This window comes from Malurus melanocephalus, unplaced genomic scaffold (genome assembly GCF_030028575.1).
Source record: "Malurus melanocephalus ecotype Western Australia unplaced genomic scaffold, MMel_1.1 scaffold_143, whole genome shotgun sequence".
Taxonomy (NCBI): domain Eukaryota; kingdom Metazoa; phylum Chordata; class Aves; order Passeriformes; family Maluridae; genus Malurus; species Malurus melanocephalus.
This window is the reverse complement of record NW_026623375.1, coordinates 1,050,179-1,068,684: the sequence shown is the minus strand read 5'-3', so window position 1 is coordinate 1,068,684 and position 18,506 is coordinate 1,050,179. Positions and strand designations below refer to the sequence as shown.

The following is an 18,506-nucleotide window of genomic DNA, read 5'->3' as shown; positions in this document are numbered from 1 at the left end:
TGAACAAACTGGGTGAAGGGAGCCCACAAGAAAAATGGAGAGGGACTTTGGACAAGGGCATGGGCAGGACAAAAAGGGGAACGCCTTCCCACTGCCAGAGATTTAGATCAGATGTTGGAAAGAAACTCTTCCCTGAGAGGGTGGGGAGGCCCTGACACAGGATGCCCAGAGAAGCWGTGGCTGCCCCTGGATCCCTGGAAATGCCCAAGGCCAGGCTGGACAGGGTTTGGAGCAGCCTGGGATAGTGGAAGGTGTACCTGACATGGCAGGGGCTGGCACTGGATGGGCTTCAAGGTCCTTTCCAAAGTGCATCCCTAACACCCACGATTCCCTGCACTGAAGGTCACAGAGATGAGACCACAAAAGGAGACAACGCAGGGGAGAGCAGGTTTGAGAGTTTAATAGGAATTCAAGTAGAGGATTAAGAACCGTTTGGAAGTCAGAACAGAATCTTGAAGCACAACTGACACCGCCACCAGCACATTCCAGCATCCCTGAGTCCAGGCAATGGCCCCCTTGGCCAGCGAGAGCCCTTGGCAGGGACAGAGCTGCCTGAGGGACACTGGATGCCTCTCCTGGCCTTTTCCTGACATAACCCAATACAAAAAGCACCAGAGACAGGGACTGAATCCGAACCCACACCGTTACATGAGACACAACCTGCAGTGACTCCATAACGTCCATTTCCACGTAACCCAGACCAAGGGCAAGCTCTGCCTCTGTGACTTTGCACAGTCCTTCATCTGAAGACAGGAACAGGGAAGAGATTATCTCCACTTCCACAACTCCAATTTACAAACAAACAACCTTTTAGATGATCAGCCAATGCTCTGGGAACACAAAGACCCTCTGGACTGCAGGGTTATTGCTGTACAAACAAGGTGACAAGTTACTAGGCAGGAAATAATATCAGCACTGCCCAAGCTCCTCTGCTGGACAGGAAGGAAAACCAGTGCTTAAACTGACTGTAGATACTGGAATCTATGGAATAAAAGCGAGTTATTTGCATATATAATTTTCAATTAATTCTGTAATGCAAAAGCTTTCACTGTGGGATTTGGGCAGCACAAAAACCACCCTKTGGCTGAGTCCCTCAATGCCCAATCCCACTTGGAGATCAAATGGAATCATCCCTGAGCAAGCCAGCACTCCTCCTCACTACCCACCATGTCCAGCCCAGGCTGGCACATGCGGAAGATCTGAACCTCAGGGATGGGAAGGAAGCACGGATATTGTCACACACAGCCAGGAGCCACAGGGCTCCTTGTGGAGAGCTGTCCTGGGCACTACATCCATCCACAGACTGAGCAGGAATTGGGATTGTGCAGCTAAAGCCAARGCAAGTGGCTCGTTGATGCTGAGGGAAGTGCAGGAGCTCGGTATGGATCAATCCCRGGATTTCTGGGAAGCAGCAGGAGTGAAGGACAGTCGTGCATGGCTACAGACTCTCTGCATTACCAAATGCAACAATTTAGGAGAATTAAATCTACTGCCATCAGTGAAGTACATTCCTCTCATCCTGTCTCCTGGGAAATAAGATATATTATCATAGACTCTATTTATAATTTAAATATATTCTGCTCTATCTTTATGCTCAGGGAGTGCCTGTGTGTACATGTGCTTTCCACACACTCAACCTTGGAAGACACTGTGTGCAGCAGCCACGTTTGGAACTGTGTGGGRTCATCCCAATCTGCATCACAAGTGCAATGTGCAGTGGTCAAACGAAGAACATGAATTTGTGTGACCTGATGTGGGGCTGTGCCCCTGAACAGGGCCCCATTTAGAAAAATGAATCACCCCATGGGCAAACACCAGCTCCACAAGTGTTTCCAAACATAACCAGGGTTACTGCACATCCCAAGAGTCGTTACCCTGAACAAACCAGGCTGAGCCATGGCCCAGACRTGGTCCTTCTCCTCAGATGAACCAGCTCCACTTCCCCAGCTCAGCCCAGAGGACCCTGTACATTGAATCAATGCATTTACAATTAAACCCAGCCCCAAGCCCCAGCCCCAGGTGCCACTGTAATGCCCCCTTAGTTCCAAAGTGCATTTCAGACTGAGATGTAAACAGAATCATACYGAGAAGACAGAGAGGTGAAAAGCTAAGGGTTCTAGCTCCGGGAAGTATCTAGTGCGTATGTTACTGTCACAGGGTGATTACCAGGGCTGCTCCCTGCACCCCGTTACTCCCCCAGCACCGGGAGCAGGTCGGCAATGCTGTCGACGTAGTAATCAGGGACCAGGCTGTGCCTGGCAGGAGAGTCGCTGTCCTGGTGGCCCCGCACCTCRTCCAGCGCCGTGACCCCGGTGAGGGTGAGCAGCGTGGTGAGGCCGCAGTTGTTGCCCATCAGGATGTCCGTGTCCAGCCGGTCCCCCACCATGATGGTGCGCGCGGGGTCCACGTCGAACTCGCTGGCCACGCAGTCGAACATGAAGCGGTTGGGCTTGCCCACGATGAAAGCCTCGCGCTGCGCCGCCGTCTCCACGGCCTTCACCAGGCATCCTGTCCCTGCAGGGAACACGGAGCAGGGATTAGGGGCAGAAAGCCCTTGGCATCCATACGAGTTAGTACAAACCCGCTCAGGACATTAGGAACGTGATGCCTCAGCTTTACAGGTAGGACAGGTTGGTCCCAGGAGAAGTGGTGCATAAAGCCTGCCAGAAGACTGGAATTCCATCTCACAGAGTCAAAAGGGAACTCCTATTTGCAAGTAAGGGATTAATAAGGATTCTCCCTCTTTCAGGGATGCTGTGAAAGAAAGGCTCCAGAACACCCAGGCTGCCTCAAAGAATCCCAGGATAGTCAGGGTAGGAGGGGACCTCTGGAGATCATCCAGTCCAATCCCCCTRCAAGGCAGGGTCACCTGGATTAGGCGACACAGGAACGTGTGTAGGCAAGTTTGGAACACCTCCAGAGACGGAGATTCCATGACCTCCCTGGGCAGCTRTTCCAGGGCTCTGCCACTCCCTGGCTAAAGTTCTTCCTTAGATTGAGGTGGAACTTGTTGTGTTTTATCAAYGCAACACCGAGGTGTGATAAGACACAAAGCTGAGCATACAGACCCCCCCAGACCCGGGAGACCACCCGCTCCATCCCCCCCTGCCCGCSCACCGGGGATGGCGGCGCCGCCCTCGAGCGGGAGCCGGTGGTCGCGGTTGGTGCCGACGAGGAGACAGTCGGGGCCGCCGCGCAGGAGGTACCGCAGCGCCTGGCACAGCTTCGCGTAGCTGAAGTGCTCGTCGAAGCCCACGAGCACGGCGCGCACGGCGGGGTCGAGCGGCGCCTGCACCCAGTCAGCGGGCGCGGGGCCGGGCAGGGCGGCGGGCCCGGGGCCGAGGTGCGGGATCCCCACGGCCTCCAGCTCGGCGGCCAGCGCGGGGCTGCCCAGCACGTAGGCGGCGGCGCCCGGCGGCAGCGCTTGGCGCAGGTAACGGGCGGCGCAGAAGGCCGAGCCGAAGATGTGCCGGGGCTCGGCGGGCGGGAAGCCGAGGCGCCGCAGCTTCTCGGTGTAGGCCACGCGCGTCCGCCCGCTGTTGTTGGTCACGTAGCACAGCCGCTTGCCCGCCGCCGCCAGCCGGCCCAGCGCCGCCGCCGCGCCGCTCACGGCCGCCTCGCCCCGCCACAGGACGCCATCGCAGTCGAAGAGCAGCGTGTCGGCGTTGGCGAGCACGGCCCGCGCCACCTCTCCCTCCAGCCGCCGGCACTGCCGCGGGCCGCCCGCCGCCATCGCGCCTGCCATGGCCACCCCGCCGCGCCCGAGCGCCCCGCGCTCCCCATTGGCCGGCCAGCCTCTGGCGCCCGCTACACGGCCTTTCCTATTGGCCGCGCTCCGCACGGACAGCGTCCCCATTGGGCGGCGGTGCCGGCGGCCACGCCCACCCGCCGGGAGCCGGCGCCCGGTGTCCCCGCCCTTCCTCCCGCACGTCGCCGCCGGTGGCGCCCGGCGTGCTGCGCTCTCATTGGCTGTGCCGCTCCATGGCCCGCGCCCCGCGCGCTGCTATTGGCCMGGGCGCCGCGGGGCTCGTTAGGTAACGCGTTAGGCAACTCCGCGGTAACTCGGCGGTAACTGCTCAGACTCCGCTCCGCCGGGGCTCGGGGGTCACCGGGGGGAACGGAGGGAGCGTGCCCCGACACCGCCCGCCGGCGTCCGGAACCTCCGAGCCGCGGGCGCGTTCCCCGCCGAGCCCCGTCCCGTTGTTATGACGACACGGCCGTAAAGCCGCCATCTTGCGGCGCGTTGCGACACGGGGGCCGCGATGGCAACGGGCGCGGGGCCGGCGGCGCTTACGGCAGAAGCGGCCGGGCCGGGCCGGGGCACAGCGACCGCGGCCTCCGGGCCCCCCGCACCCCCCGCCGCCCTCATCGGCCTCCCGCCGCCCTTCGGCGAGCAAGGTACCGCCCTCACAGGGCCCCGGCCGGCACAGGCAGGCCTGGGGGCGGCGCGGCCCGAAGGGCCCGGTGGGTGACGGGGCTGGGCCGGTACTGTCAGCGGGGCGGGAGGCGGCGGGGTCTCCGCGTTCTCTGCCGGGATCGCCCAGCTCCCCTTCGGCACTGGCTGTCCGGGCGGAGCGGCGGTGCTGGTGTACCACATTGGCGGGAGAGGCTGTGCAGTGTCCCTCACTGGAGCTGCTCCAGCGGGTCTGGACACAGTGCTGCTCCGTGCGCTCTGGGGCGGCCCTGCTGGAGCAGSGAGCTGGGAACACACCCTCCAYCTCCACCCTTCCATCCTGACCCATCCTGCGGGCCCGTGCTGCCCTGCCCCGGCCCCAATGACCGAGTTTTCCCCCRCAGACGAGGATGACGTGCACAAGTGCGGGCGCTGCCAGTCGGAGTTCAGCTCTCTGGAGGAGTTCGTGCAGCACAAGCTGCAGAAGGGCTGCCAGCGCCCTCCCGACGCGCTCGCCGGGCTCCTCGGCCAGGAAGGACAAAAGGTGACAGCGGCTTCTCCGAGCCGGGGCTGGAATGATTAGGATGCAATGGTCTGTTGGGTTAGAGGGGAGGGAGCAGTGTGTTTAGACAAGCAGAACCTGCCTGCTGAAACGTGCTCTGTGCCAGCAGGTGGTTCCTGCTGTCGAGGAGTCCATCACTGTGGCTCACATTGTTGTTGAAGCATCTTCCATAGCAGAGGAGATCAGCAACGCCTCGGCCATCGTAGGTGAGCTCTGAGGTGCTGCCTTGGCACCCCTGGACAGTTTGGAACCTCTTTCCTCTGTCTTCTGATGGCTTTGGGTTGTGKCTGGGTGCATGACACCTCTGTGTCACTGGGGATTTGGGGCTCAGTGTTCCCTCAGAGCTGTGGGAGGCAGCTCCAGGCCAGCTCTGCAATCCCCCYCACATTAGGATCATGGAACAGAGTCATGGAATGATTTGGGTTGGGAGGGTCCTTAAAGCCCARCCAACAGGGTAAAGCTTTGTCCTGTAAAGAACCCAACTGTCTCCTCACCTTTTCCCAGGCAGTGGGCACATAAAAGAAGTCATTGTAGCAGGAGACCATGTGTTTGAGAACCCAAATGGCCACGTGGACGGGGAGGTCAGTGAGGAGCAGGGTAGCCCCGAGGAGCAGGAGCAGGACATTTCCACCGAGCTGATCAAGGTGAAGCTGCAGATGAACAAGGAGGGCCGATACGTGTGTGAGCTCTGCCAGAAGACATTTAAAACGGTGAGTATCCCCTCTGCTGATRTGGGTTAGGGAGGTGGTTAGGCTGGCTGTAAGCTAAGAGATCCCAAAACTCAGTGACAGTGTACTTCCAAAKGGAAGTTCTSTWTTCAYAAGGARCCTTGTTCTTTACAGCTGAAGTGTGAAATCTTTAAACTGTTTGGAACGTCTCTTAAAGGATATTTTTTTCCCCTAGGCCAGCATCCTCAAAGCTCACATGATCACTCACAGCAGCAGGAAGGACTACGAGTGTAAACTCTGTGGAACTTCCTTTAGGACAAAGGGGTCTCTGATCCGACACCATCGGCGGCACACTGGTAAGASTTCTCCAAAATAAGGGTTTCCTGTTACTGGGGTTGTCTGTGATTATCCGTTTGCCTTGTAGTGGAATTTCTTGCCGCTTTCCATGTTTTGCTGAGCTAAAACTGTTGAGCTCCCCAGTATTTGGGGTGCTGGGAGGCGATGGAAGGTTCTGGGATAGSCACAGTCATGTGCTGTAGAAAGCTGAACATGTTCTTCAGCCTGTCACACAGAGCTTATCCTGGCAGTGCTGGCCTTAATATGGTTATTTTGATTCTTGTCATTTCCAGATGAAAGACCTTACAAATGCAAGAAATGTGGGAAAAGCTTCCGGGAATCAGGAGCTTTGACTCGGCACCTTAAATCTCTGACACCTTGCACTGAAAAAATCCGCTTCAACATGACCAAAGAAATAGTTGTCAACAAAGATGATCTGCCATCAGGTCAGTGATTGTGTCAGGACCTGCCTCGTGTCTGATAAAACCAAATGCTCACAGCACTTGGAATATAAATTCCTTCTGGCCCAGGTTGCCCAGAGAAGCTGTGGCTGTCCCTGGATCCTTGGAAGTGTCCAAGGGCATGTTGACATGGATGGTGTCCATGGCAGGGGGTTGGAATTGGATGAGCTTTAGGATCCCTTCCAATCCAGATCATTCCATGATTTCTTATTTATGAAAAATCAAGATGAAAAAAAAGTATTTCTGTGGTATTGAATGTATATTTTTTATGCCAGGAAAAGTAATTTATAGAGCAAAGCTATTAYCCTGAAGCCAGGTGTGAACTCAAGAACGTTTCAGAGTCTGGTACAAAGGTGGCTTTAAAATGCACCTCCAGCTCTAAGGCAGATTTTTTAGGGCACACAGAGTTGTTGTGGGGTGGCGTTTCCCCAAATGGTTCATCCCTTGCAGGATCCTGCAGCTCCAACACAGACACAATGTCCTCGATAGCGAGCGAATCCATCGAGGCCTCYCCCGTCATCCACCTCGTGACAGATGCAAAAGGCAACGTTCTCCATGAAGTCCATGTGCAGATGCAGGAACTTCCTGTGGTGGATGCAAAACCCCTGGAATCAGATGTGAGTGTTGTCTCAAACACCCTCTGTGTGTTTTACACAAAGAACATTTCACCTTATGAGCAAAAGTTTCTTGGGTCCTGACAGTAGACCTGAGTGGAGGAATGAATTTGGTTGTTTTCCACGTGGGCAGGTGCTGTGCTCTGACCTGGGCCCCTCTGCTGCTGAGCTGAGCTGAGCACTGTGTGTAGCTTACAGGGGCTGGTGCTTCACCACCACATACTTTCAAATGAGGGGATGTTTTTGTTCACCATTCCCTGCTGTGAGACTGTGGTAGGAGCAAAGGCTTGTCATCCCTTGGGTTTTCTTGAGTACAAATCCAGATCATCCTTCTCCCCAGCTCAAGATATTCCCATGTTGATCTTTCAACCCCATAGCACAGCACTGGATACCCCAGAGAGAGTGACCCTTGCAGCAGTGTTGCAGTAAAAAAGGACAAACTATGGATTTGCTGTGCCAGACTTCCTCTTTGTTCCTTCAGCAGTCACATCCCGAGGAGCTGCCATGTGAAGGGGAAGTGAACAGTGAGAACCTGCTGAGGCAGGCCATGAGGAATTCGGGAATTGTCATTGAGAGAGTTGCTGTGGAAGAGATGCAGAAGCAGGATGAACCTGTGGCAGCTGCTCCAGAAGAGCTGGAAAACAAAGGAGTGGAAGTAGAAGAGGAGCCATGTGGAGAGCAGTGTGTTAAACCGGAACAAGCAAAGTCGGTGTGTTTGTATTCCATCAATAGATGAATTTTTTAACCTTCTTTGTCTCTATTTGKTTGTGGGCAGTGTTCCTTATCTGTCTCTGCTGTGCCTATGGCTTTGTGTCAGTTTTTAGAGCTATATTGTGCACCTGTGATTTAAGGGAAATCTTACTTCACATGTCTGTCTCTCAACACAGAGATCTCTTTCCTGTCAAAGCTGGAGTGTTTAACTGGGAATTTGGGTAGCAATCCTACCTGGACACACTAGTAGAAAAAACATCAGTTTTTCTGTTTTCTCTCCAGCAGACACCTGCAGAAAGAACCAACGGGTACAAACGCTTCATTTGCTCTCACTGTAATGAAGCCTTCAATGAAGCTGCTGCCCTGGAAGCACACAGTAGGAGTCACACAGGTAAAGTGCTGCTGGGGCTGTTGTCTGACACAAGCTGTGAGGCTCAGTGACCTCAACCATGGTACAGCTCCTGCTGAGGAGACTGCGGGAGCTGGGCCTGGTCAGTCTGGAGAAGGGAAGGCTGAGGGGATCCCATCAATCCWTACAAACATCTCCAAGGGTCAGAGGATGGTCTCAGTGTTCACAGGTGACAGTGACAGAACAAGGAGTAATGGCCAGAAACTAAACCACCACAAGTTCCACCTCAACCTAAGGGAAAACTTGCCATGATGGTGGCAGAGCACTGGAACAGCTGCCCAAGGAGAGCCTGGATTCTCCCTTKGGAGACATCCCAGACCCACCTGGACGTGTTCCTGTGTCACCTGCTCCAGGTGACCCTGCCTGGGCAAGGGGGTTGCACTGGATGATCTCCAGAGGTCCCTTCCAACMCCAGCTGTTTTGGGGTTCAGTGAAAGCCCACACATGTGGTTGAACATAAAATTCCTCTCCCTCTCCAGGCTGTTTTTTGTAAGAAGTCAGTTACATCTGTATCAGATCCTTGTGCCGCGGGTCGCCCTGGATCACCCACACATTTTCTCTCTGTCTCTCYAGAGTACAAACCTTTCAAGTGTGAGGAGTGTGGCAAGGAGTTCACCAARGGTTACTTGCTGAAGAAGCACCAGGAGGTGCACGTGAACGAGCGGCGGTTCCGCTGCGGGGAGTGTGGGAAGCTCTACAAAACCATCGCCCACGTGAAGGGGCACCGGAGGGTGCACTCGGACGAGCGGCCCTACGCCTGCCCCAAGTGYGGCAAGCGCTACAAGACAAAGGTGGGCCCCCTCACACTGGCCTCTGTAAAGGCTTTGTAAAACCATAACTTTTCTTGGAGAAAGTTTTCCTTCATGTGTGGAGCAAATATGTGATAAGTGTCCTGGTTCTGGCCAGGATGGGTTAATTTTTGCAGTAGCCAGGAGGGAGTATGGCCAGGGTATTCTGGGGTGGAGAAAAGGGATTCGTTCTATCTGTTGTCGGGGGGATTTCCATGTGAATTGCTCACCTCTTTCTTGCACTCTCATCAGTATGGTTACTGTTTTTTGCTTTCTTATCTCWTTGCTATTTCCAGTAAATTGTTTTTATCTCAGCCCATGATCTTCACCATTTGTGCCTCCAGTTCTCCTCTCCAGTCCACTGCAAGGGGATGGAGAGGGGGAGAGAGGGGGAGCAAGCAAGTGGCTCGTGGTTTGGAGAGTCCCAGTGGAAGCACTAACTTGGGGACTATCAATCCTAAACCACCATGCAAGAAAATTAAGTCCTATAAAACAGTTGAGTTCCATCCTGGAAGCTAAACCCCTGTGTCCATGAATTTGTGTTGTCCTTTCTGACCCTCCCCTTGCCCCGTGTGTGCAGAACGCCCAGCAGGTGCATTTCCGTACCCACCTGGAGGACAAGCCCTACGTGTGCCAGTTCTGCAGCCGGGGGTTCCGGGAGAAGGGCTCCCTGGTGCGCCACATCCGCCACCACACYGGAGAGAAGCCCTTCAAGTGCTACAAGTGCGGGCGGGGCTTTGCCGAGCACGGCACCCTCAACAGGCACCTGAAAACCAAAGGTGAGCAGGGCTGCCCTGGGGGAAGGCTGCTCTGGGGCTGGGTTGGGACAGGCTGCCCTTGGGCTGAGTGGGAATGGTGCTGCGGGTGGGTCTAACAGCCTGCGTGCAAGTGGGGATGTTCTGTGAGGGAAAATGTCCTGAGTGAAGTTGTCACCAATAATCTGCTTTGATGGGATTAGTTACACTGGTCTTGCTGTTCCTTTAGCTCCTAAGCAGGGATTTTCAGACCTCTTCAGGTRGTGCTGATGGTGTTATTCCAAAGGAATAATACATATTTACTGGAAGAGAGTTTCCTAGAACATACTGAAATGTATCAGAAGAAAAGATTGGTGACTTAAATGACACCCAAACTCTTCCTGCATGTTCTTCACATAAGGCCTTGAAAAGCCTATGTGGTTTTGCCACCTGAATTTACCCATGTGGTGTTTGSAAGTGCACTGGAGAGCTGTTCTGCTCAAGGCTTTGTTCCCTGGTGTCACATGGGCTCTTCTGGGCTGTTCCTTGGCCTGTTCTGGTGAACCAAAACCTTCTCTTGTGACACTGGTCACTTGTCCATGACATCCCCTAAAGAAGCCTCAGTGGGGCTGTGTAGCATCTTCCAGCTACTATCTGAGATGGCCACAAAAAAATGATGTTTTTCTGGAATTCCATGCAGGTGGCTGCCTCCTTGCTATGAAAGATGTGGAAGAAGTGATAGTWTCAGAGGAAAGTCAGTCTGCTGACAACTTAGCAGCCACAGTCCTTTCGGAAGATCCCCACACGGTTCTGGTGGAGTTTTCCTCGGTGGTGGCAGACACCCAGGAATACATCATTGAGGTGAGAAGGGGCAGCCAGCATGCTCGTTGGGAATTTAGGACAGGATTTGGTCTGGAAAAGCTGCAGTTGTACATGTTCCTGCTCCAGGCTTTTAGGACAGGGTCAAACAGGCTCTGCCCTGCCAGCATGGCCCCAGGAGTCAGTAGGATTTGCCCTGTTTGGAAGGAAAGCACTTGGAGCTTCCCCACCTCCCAAAGTGCTGTGTGTGGGCAGGAAAAGGAAAAGGGAAGACTGCCAGTGGCTCAGCAGGAGGCTGAGCCTGAACACTTCTGACCACACCAGATTTTTGGTCCTCACAAACTTGCTTCAGCTTTCCCTACTATTTTCTCCCATTTCTATTTTTTGTACTTTGTCCCAGATAATCTTTGTTGTTTCTAACAGAGGTTGGCATGAGCAATGAATTCTGTATTTCACTTTCTCTCCGCCATGACACAGCCAGTTCTCATCTAAGCAGGRTAACTCAGCTCAGTTATTGAGTGCTGCCGTAGTTTATCTCGAGTAGRAGAAAAATCTGCTGCTTGGCCAAATCCTGCTGAGGGAGGACATTCTCTTGCAGTTATTTGTGAACATTTTGCATTAATTTTAAGTAGTTCCTGATAACAGGATTGGGAGGCACTGTCAAGGAGCTGTCTTTGGAGTAGCTGCTGGATGTGGGGGGAACACAAAGACTCGTGCAAAAGATCATAGTGAATTATATCTTGGTGATAAAAATTTCTTTTGGAGGAACATAAAAAGGAAATAATCTTATTTTGTCTTTCAGACTTCAACTGAAGACATGGAGACAAGTGAAGCTACTGAAATAATAGAGGGAACAAGACATGAGGTAAAGCAGTCCTTCARTGACACAAGGGGTGACACATTGCAGAGTCTGTTCTGTTCTGGGGATGTAGAGATGGAGGGGTCTGGGATGCAGAGCTGCTCMTGTCACTGCCCTGTGGCCATCGGGTACCTCCACAAAGGTAACTATTGTCAATTCTTGCAGTAAACACCAACCATCAGTGCAGCCCCCTCTCTCCTCATAGGTCGACAGCCACATCATGAAGGTGGTGCAGCAGATCGTGAAYCAGGCCAACTCTGGCCACCAGATCATCGTGCAGAATGTCACCGTGGCCGAGGGCGCCGCGGCCGCCGACACCGCCGACACCATCACCATCGCCACCCCCGAGAGCCTCACCGAGCAGGTGGCCATGACCCTGGCCTCGGCCATCGGCGACGGCGCCGTGCTGGCCACCGACAGCGGCCTGGCCACACAGGAGGCCACTGTCACCATGGTGGCATCTGAGGACATYGAGATCATGGAGCACGCCGGCGAGTTCGTCATTGCTGCCTCGCAGGAGGGCGAGGTGGAGGTGCAGACGGTGATCGTGTGAGGGTGGAGCAGCTGCACACTGCCTGGCTTCTCCAGCCTGGGGTTTGGATCGGGCTGATGGGGGCACTGGAGCTGGGCAGAGAGCAAGGGGGGAATGTTCTGGAGGGCAGTGGCTTCACGGGATAGTGCAGGCCCAAAGGGGGATAATGCAGGACTAAAACGGGATAGGACAGGCCCAAGGTGTTCCCAGGAGTTAMACCCTTGGCCTGGTCACACTGAGGATTCTGACAGGTCACAGCTGACACTCAGTATTCTGTACAGCAGCCTCGAATTAAGGAAGATCCTTTGGGAATCAGTTCCTTCTGCTCACGGAATAGCAGTGGTCTGGTTTTTAAAAGGATTCAGAAAGTGTAGCAAATATGGGGGCGTCTCACAAAGGATTATTTAAATATATGCATTTAAAAAAAAGTTGAGAAAACCAAACCTAAGGAGTAGTGGTGTGTGTTRAGCACCACTGAAACACTCTCATGCCTTTAACCTCACTCCTTCAGGCCTCCCAAGGCATGGTACTGCAGTATTTCTCTTYTCTTTGATATCCTGGACAAGTAGCCTTATGTACTGGTCTATGAATGCATCATTGTACCCTGCAATGCCAGCCAGGCTGCTCTGAGAGCCAGCCTGGGGGCTGGAAAGCCATATTGTATAGGAATTTGGTTTTTTTAAACCATATATGGATTTTTAATTGCATATTGTACAGATTTGGCATGTAAATAAATACATTTTTAAAAATAAAATTATTTAAAGTTCTTACTATATTATTTTCCAATTTCTCTTCTATTGTACTCAAACAGACGAATTTCTGGAAGGAGAAGCGAACAGGGACACTTYCATTTCCTTCCTGAAGTTAATGTTCCAGATTTGCAGTAGGATGTGGTTTGTGCAGATAAGATCCTGCCAGAAATCATTTTTGCAGCTAAGTACACACAACCTGTTGTAGTCATTGTTAACAGTAACGGGTTAACTGTTTTCCACAAAAAGATGCTGCTTCCTCAAAATTCGCAGGAGCTCTGTGTTAGCCCTTTCCAGAAAGACTGACTTTGGGAAGATGGACCAAATCCCTCTRATCAGGGCCAGGACTGAACTGGACCCAAGTCTCGCTGAGGGATCTCAAATGATGCTCTGCTGAGGCACCAATATGGGAATTCTGCTGGAATCTTGTTACGAAATTTGTCTGGGGCAGCCACGCCCACGGCTGAACCAAAGTCTTAGAAAATGTTTAAAAATGCCTAGAGAAACAACAATCCCTTCATGTTTTCTTCTTCCTTTCCAACACTGTAGGAGGCTTAAAGATTTCCTTTAAATTTCTCCAGATCCCTTTAGWGTAAATGTTTTTGTAAACAAGTGGTCTGTCATGAGGCTGTGACGGGAGGTGGGGGGACCCCCCAAATCTTCTGGATTTGCACCATTCATTGGTGGTTTGGTTGGTGAGGGCCAAATACAGACTGAAGGAGCAATATCCACCCAGGACGAGCGTGAGCAGGATAACAAACCCCAGCATGAAGACAATCCTAGGGAAAGTCAAGAAAAGGTGCTGCAGAAAAAGAGAAAAATAGGTCAAAAAATGGGAGGGTCGAATCCCAGGACCACTGCAGAGCCCCAGCTGGAATGCACATCCATGTGCACATGGAACTGTGTCTACATTCCAGGGTGGTGTGTCCTGCTTTAACAGCTCCACCAAGATACCTCAGGGACTCCCAACAGCTGGTCACTGGAATGTAAATTCCTTCTTTATAAACCAGATCTGCCAAGTGACAGATCCTGGAGACAGGAACCTGTAGGATGGGAAGTGCTGTGAGGAAAATCCCCCATTTTTAAACATTCTGCAGCGGCAGTTTTCTAAATGCAGTTACCTGTGTRAAGCAGCTAAAAACCTGCACTCTGCCCCCTTCCTGGGAGGACAACATTCTCGACAACAAAGTGTGAGACAGAATATTTTATAGCATGAACTGACCTGAACRAGGAAGGGAATCTCCACGGYGTGCTCCTGTCCCTGGGCATCCAGRTAGGTCCCGTGCATGATGTTGGAGAGCAGCAGCACCTGGATGAGGAATGCAGCCGTGACAGCAGCGATGGCTGCGGCTGTGGCYGTCAGGGAGAGCAGGTAGAGCAGGAAAACGCCGGCGTTGGAGGCACCAATGCAGTTGTTGACCCACACACAGTGGTGGTCGAAGCGGTGCACACACGTCCTGCAGACACCTCGAGGAGGCAAGGGCAAAACAGACATCTTGGCACTTGATTTTTAAGTAATCGGTTTGATCTTTACATGGTTTGTTAGTTGAAACTATGTATGAGTTACAGTCAGGGTTTAGCAGGCAGCTTTTGAAACAAATAATTTAAATTGTGTATCATAAGAAAAGCAATGAATCCCATTGCCTCTTTTATTCACCAAGACTGCARCTCCAAGATTTTGGTTTCTCTGACAGTACTGCCTGGCACAGCATCTGAAAGGTACAGATTATAGCTCCCACTGTTATTTTAGATGATAAAACGGACTTCTAAACCCTGAAAGTGTTCCAGGTCAGGCTGGACAGGGCTTGGAGCAACCTGGGAYAGTGGAAGGAGTGAGAYGAGATAGGTTTTAAAAGTTCCTCCCTCCCAGCCCAAACATTTCCAGGATTCTGTGAAATACAAAATCCTGAACTCAGGTCTTGACAGGTGGTAATTTCTCATTTAACTTCCAGCTGTTCAAAAGTTTGGTTGTTCCTGACCCTGAATTATCCCCTCAGAACTGGTAATTTCTGTGAGAAGAAACAGCACCCAACCAGCTCCACAGATGGGCAAATGCAGCTGGAAGCTCAGGAAAACAAACACAGCCCTGTGTGCACTGAGCTGGTAACAGAACAGCTGTAGTGGGAACTGCAGTTCCTGGGGGAGAATTCCTTTGGGAAAGTGTTACTGCCATGCTCATCAAGGAATTTCAGATCCTTACTGCAGTGCTTGGACCTGGCTGGCTTCTCCACGCTGCACGTGGGACACACGAGGCCTCTCTGAAACAACACCCCRTCATAGGCATAAACCTGAACCAGTGATGCAGCATTGGATTTTGTTATTACACCTGGAAAAGAGACAAGAAAAAYGGCTCAAAATGGGATTCACAGCATTATTTTCTGTTTTCAAAGAGCATGAGAATGATCTTACCAGGATTGGCCYGGGAGCAGAGCAGGAAGCAGCCCATGTTCCCAGCCAGCAGCAGGTAGGGCAGGAGGAGGAGGAGGAGGTGGAACTGCAGCTCCCAGCAGTACACAAACACTTCCCAGGTGTATTCCCCAAACACTGCAGCCTGCAGGGCTATGTGCAGGACCACAAACAAACAGCTCCTGGAAAGGAAAGGGGACAGTCTATTTAATACCCAGCATCCTGATTAACAGGTCAAGTGCACTCAGAGGTGATCAAAGACCTTCCAAACGCAAGGAGACACATCTTTTAGGTTTTCAGGCCAGCTTGGATTGCATATTAATAGTGTTTTCTCCATCCACTGGCTTCTCCTTCTTTTCTTCCCACATACACTCCTTTAAATATGTCAGCTAAAYTCCCTGCTTTGTTCACATGTCCTTTGGATTTTATTTTCCCTGTCAGTACAAAGTCTTATAATCACTTGCTGCTGACAAAATATGCCACAGCAATAGGCCACAAAACATTCTGCCAGAAGATTTTGCTACTCTGAAAGCAAAGAAAACACCAAGAAATAATTTWAAAAACACTGTAAAAATACAACCAGCTGTTAGAAAGTAAGTGTGGCAGGAAGTGGGCAGTGGTGAACACCAGTTCCAGAATGCGTGGAGAGTCCCAGTGCCCCCAGCACCTCTGACAGTGCCACCTCTAGAGCAGAGGATCAGCAGGACAGGCACAAACAACCCCAGAACTGACAGCACAGCTGATTTACAGCTCTGTCACTGTCACACCGAGCTACTGTCCCCAGAGAAAAGGTATATAAATCATTCCTGAGGCACCAGAGTTTACAGACGCTACAAAATCCACCTGAATCCAGCAGGCTGCACGTTGGCAGCTGGGCAGCTTCCCCYGAGCCACCTGGACATCCAGGCTGCTGGACTGAGACTAATGGGATTTGAGGGAGAGGATGGAGACTGAGAGTCTGTCTGACTCCATCTGCAGCTGCCAGAGAGGCTGTGGTAATTCCTATGGGGATGCACAATCCCACCAGTGTGACCAACATCTGTTACYGAGCCACATTATCTTTATTTGTCAATATGTTCAAACATTTCAGGGTTCCACCTTCTAAACAATGAACGAGGAGGGGAGAGAACAGCGTGGCAAACCTCAAAGGGAATCTGTAATYCCTGATAGGCATCCCAAATGGAGACAGAATATATCTAAGGGTGATACTGAGAGCTCTGATGGTGGCAGGARATCCCACCAGTAACCAGAAATAGTAAAAAATAATGGCAAAGGCATAAAAGTGCAATACCTTGTGTGGAAAAYCCTGTGCAGAGCCCGGTGTGTCACCCTCTGGAGCTGGGTGGGGATCACCAGTGACAACACCTGAGGGAAATAAAGCACTKTCACCTGAACTGCACATCACTGCTGCCTTGGGACAAGCTCAGATTTGAGTACAAGTCYCTCATCCCTCAGTTCTGGATCTGCACAGCCACAACACTGGGGACGGGGCTCCTTTGCAGGGGCATCTGAGCTTGTCACCACAGAATCAAGGCTGGAGGAGACCTTCAGGATCATCCAGTCCAACATAACACACAGAATCACTGAATCTTGGAATCACTAAGGTTGGACAAGCCCTCCAAGATCCTCGAGTCCCACCTGTGCCCAATCCCCACCTTGTCACCAGCCCAGAGCACCGAGTGCCATGTCCATTCCTTCCTTAGACGGGGACTCCAAATCTCTCTGAGCAGTTCCACCACCTGACCACCTTTTCCACAGAGAAAGAACAGAGGCAGGAAAGCTGCTGGGGTTTTCCACATGGGAGCGAGGTTCCATATTCCTGGGAGCCCACCAGGCCCAAACAAACCTATCTGGGTTAATGTGTGAAAGTTCTGAGAAGCTTAGGGTGGGTGCAGGACAGGGATGAGTTAAGCAGGGGATAGAACTGAGCAATTCCCCWGTTACAATATGCTCCATCAGGCCAGATCAAGGGAAGATAAGCAAACGGATAAACCCTGTGGCCTCCAGAAAMGAGACCAAAAAAATTCCATGAGCCAGCCAAACTCCCAAAAGATCCAGTTTCTCCTGCTCCAGCTCTGATCCAGCCCGATGGCTCCATGTCTAATTGCCCTTTCAAGCACAGCTCGATGTGCTGAAGAAGGAACCTGCCTGTGCTCATTGAGTGAATGCCTCAGCCAGGGAWGTGCCTGTGGAATTGTCTGACTCGGCTGCTCCGAGCTGACAGATCTCTATAGCAACACGGCGTAGGAATTAGAGCAGCTGAGCCTATTTCTAGCTGACGTGGAAAGAAAATATGCAGTGAGAGCTTCTTGCCTCAGATGTGAAAGACCAGGAGGCAAAAAGCATATGTGGAGCTGCGAAGACGCTAAATATTTTTGTGTGAAGTCTCATCTCGGCGCTTCGAGGGACGAGTGTTTGTGAAAAGAGGCTTTTTTCAAGTTTGCTGCAAGAGGAAACACACCCCAGCAGAAAGGAAACTGCAGGAAACTTCAGCACACTGCCAGGCTTATGCCAAGTGCCCTCAGCTGCTCCTCCATGGCCCTTCACCACCCTCATGTCCCTCCTTTGGACACCTTAAGAGCTTCAGACCCTTTTGATGTTGTGGGGTTTGTTCTGTACTGGTTCATAATTACCTTACATTGTGACTTTATATTGAGCATTATCTGTATTTATGGCCCAGGTAGAGTATTGATTATATTCACCTGTATTTATTTCCCTGGCACAAGTATTGATTAGATTCCTCCAGACAGTGGCTTCACACCACAGCAGTAATTTAATTGCTGCTTTTTAAACCCTTCATATCAGCAGCTATAAAGAAATGGGGGGAAAGAATCAATTTCTTTGCACAAGGTGTCTATAACCAAAAGAAAGTGCAATATCAGTAATAAAAAAAGTCTGTCTGAACTCCTGTGAACAGCATTAAATATGATTTACAGTTTAAGTGATAATTCTCTCATCCTATCCCTTCAGAAATTTTCATTTTTTTCCCCTTTCCATTCAGACACAGCCCAACAGACAGAAAAATGAAGTCGTGCCTTTCCAATTCACCATTTTTACAATAAAATGCCAATTCTTAATCCTCTTTTAAAGCTCTTTACTCCCTCTTTCTTAGCAAACAAGAGCCTGCAGCATTAGTACACACATTAAAGAGCTTCCCCTAAAATATCTGCCACCACTTACAATTCTCTCCCTGTTTTAATCCTCAAACCTCCCACACCTTTTTCTCTCAATGACAGCAGCCAATACCACAAAACTGCAAATTCCTAGGGCCAGATTATTGCTTAATTTTTCAAAGCTGACATGTTGTGGTGTCACTGAACAAGCTGCTTTTGGCAACATGAAGAGCTCCATCCTCACCCCAGACAGGCACAGGCAGGGACAGGAGCTGGGAGACCCAAATGGTTTTTATCACCTGCTTGGACAGCATTAATCATCTCAAAGGAAGTGTATTTCTACTTCCTATCC

General features: G+C 51.6%; 3 protein-coding genes across 6 annotated transcripts in view; 1 reads left to right on the top strand and 2 right to left on the bottom strand.

Moving 5' to 3' along the window:
- Positions 1–297: 297 nt before the first annotated feature.
- Positions 298–3,856, bottom strand: PGP (phosphoglycolate phosphatase). Its single transcript, XM_057371228.1, has 2 exons — positions 3,118–3,856; positions 298–2,514 (listed from the first exon to the last, which is right to left on the bottom strand). Exons 1-2 carry the CDS (start codon positions 3,854–3,856, stop codon positions 2,189–2,191), a joined length of 1,065 nt encoding a protein of 354 aa, XP_057227211.1. The 3' UTR covers positions 298–2,188.
- A 167-nt stretch (positions 3,857–4,023) lies between these two features.
- Positions 4,024–12,659, top strand: E4F1 (E4F transcription factor 1). 4 transcript variants are annotated; one of them, XM_057371227.1, is made up of 14 exons: positions 4,024–4,398; positions 4,798–4,937; positions 5,065–5,161; positions 5,460–5,665; positions 5,859–5,979; positions 6,253–6,405; positions 6,871–7,037; positions 7,519–7,743; positions 8,031–8,136; positions 8,728–8,945; positions 9,523–9,721; positions 10,377–10,537; positions 11,298–11,360; positions 11,560–12,659. In XM_057371227.1, exons 1-14 carry the CDS (start codon positions 4,263–4,265, stop codon positions 11,905–11,907), a joined length of 2,340 nt encoding a protein of 779 aa, XP_057227210.1. In that variant the 5' UTR covers positions 4,024–4,262; the 3' UTR covers positions 11,908–12,659. The 4 variants fall into 4 exon arrangements, with proteins under 4 accessions (XP_057227210.1, XP_057227209.1, XP_057227208.1 ...); XM_057371226.1 differs by having other exon boundaries at positions 8,028–8,136; XM_057371225.1 differs by having other exon boundaries at positions 7,516–7,743.
- Positions 12,634–18,506, bottom strand: part of ZDHHC4 (zinc finger DHHC-type palmitoyltransferase 4) — a 7,864-nt gene continuing 1,991 nt past the window's right edge. The window contains exons 2-6 of the mRNA XM_057371257.1: positions 16,333–16,430; positions 15,045–15,223; positions 14,836–14,961; positions 13,858–14,102; positions 12,634–13,437 (exon numbers count right to left, since the gene is read on the bottom strand). Of these exons, the coding sequence (XP_057227240.1) occupies positions 13,153–13,437; positions 13,858–14,102; positions 14,836–14,961; positions 15,045–15,223; positions 16,333–16,430 (933 nt within the window). The 3' untranslated portion in view covers positions 12,634–13,152. The remainder of the gene's footprint in view (positions 13,438–13,857; positions 14,103–14,835; positions 14,962–15,044; positions 15,224–16,332; positions 16,431–18,506) is intronic.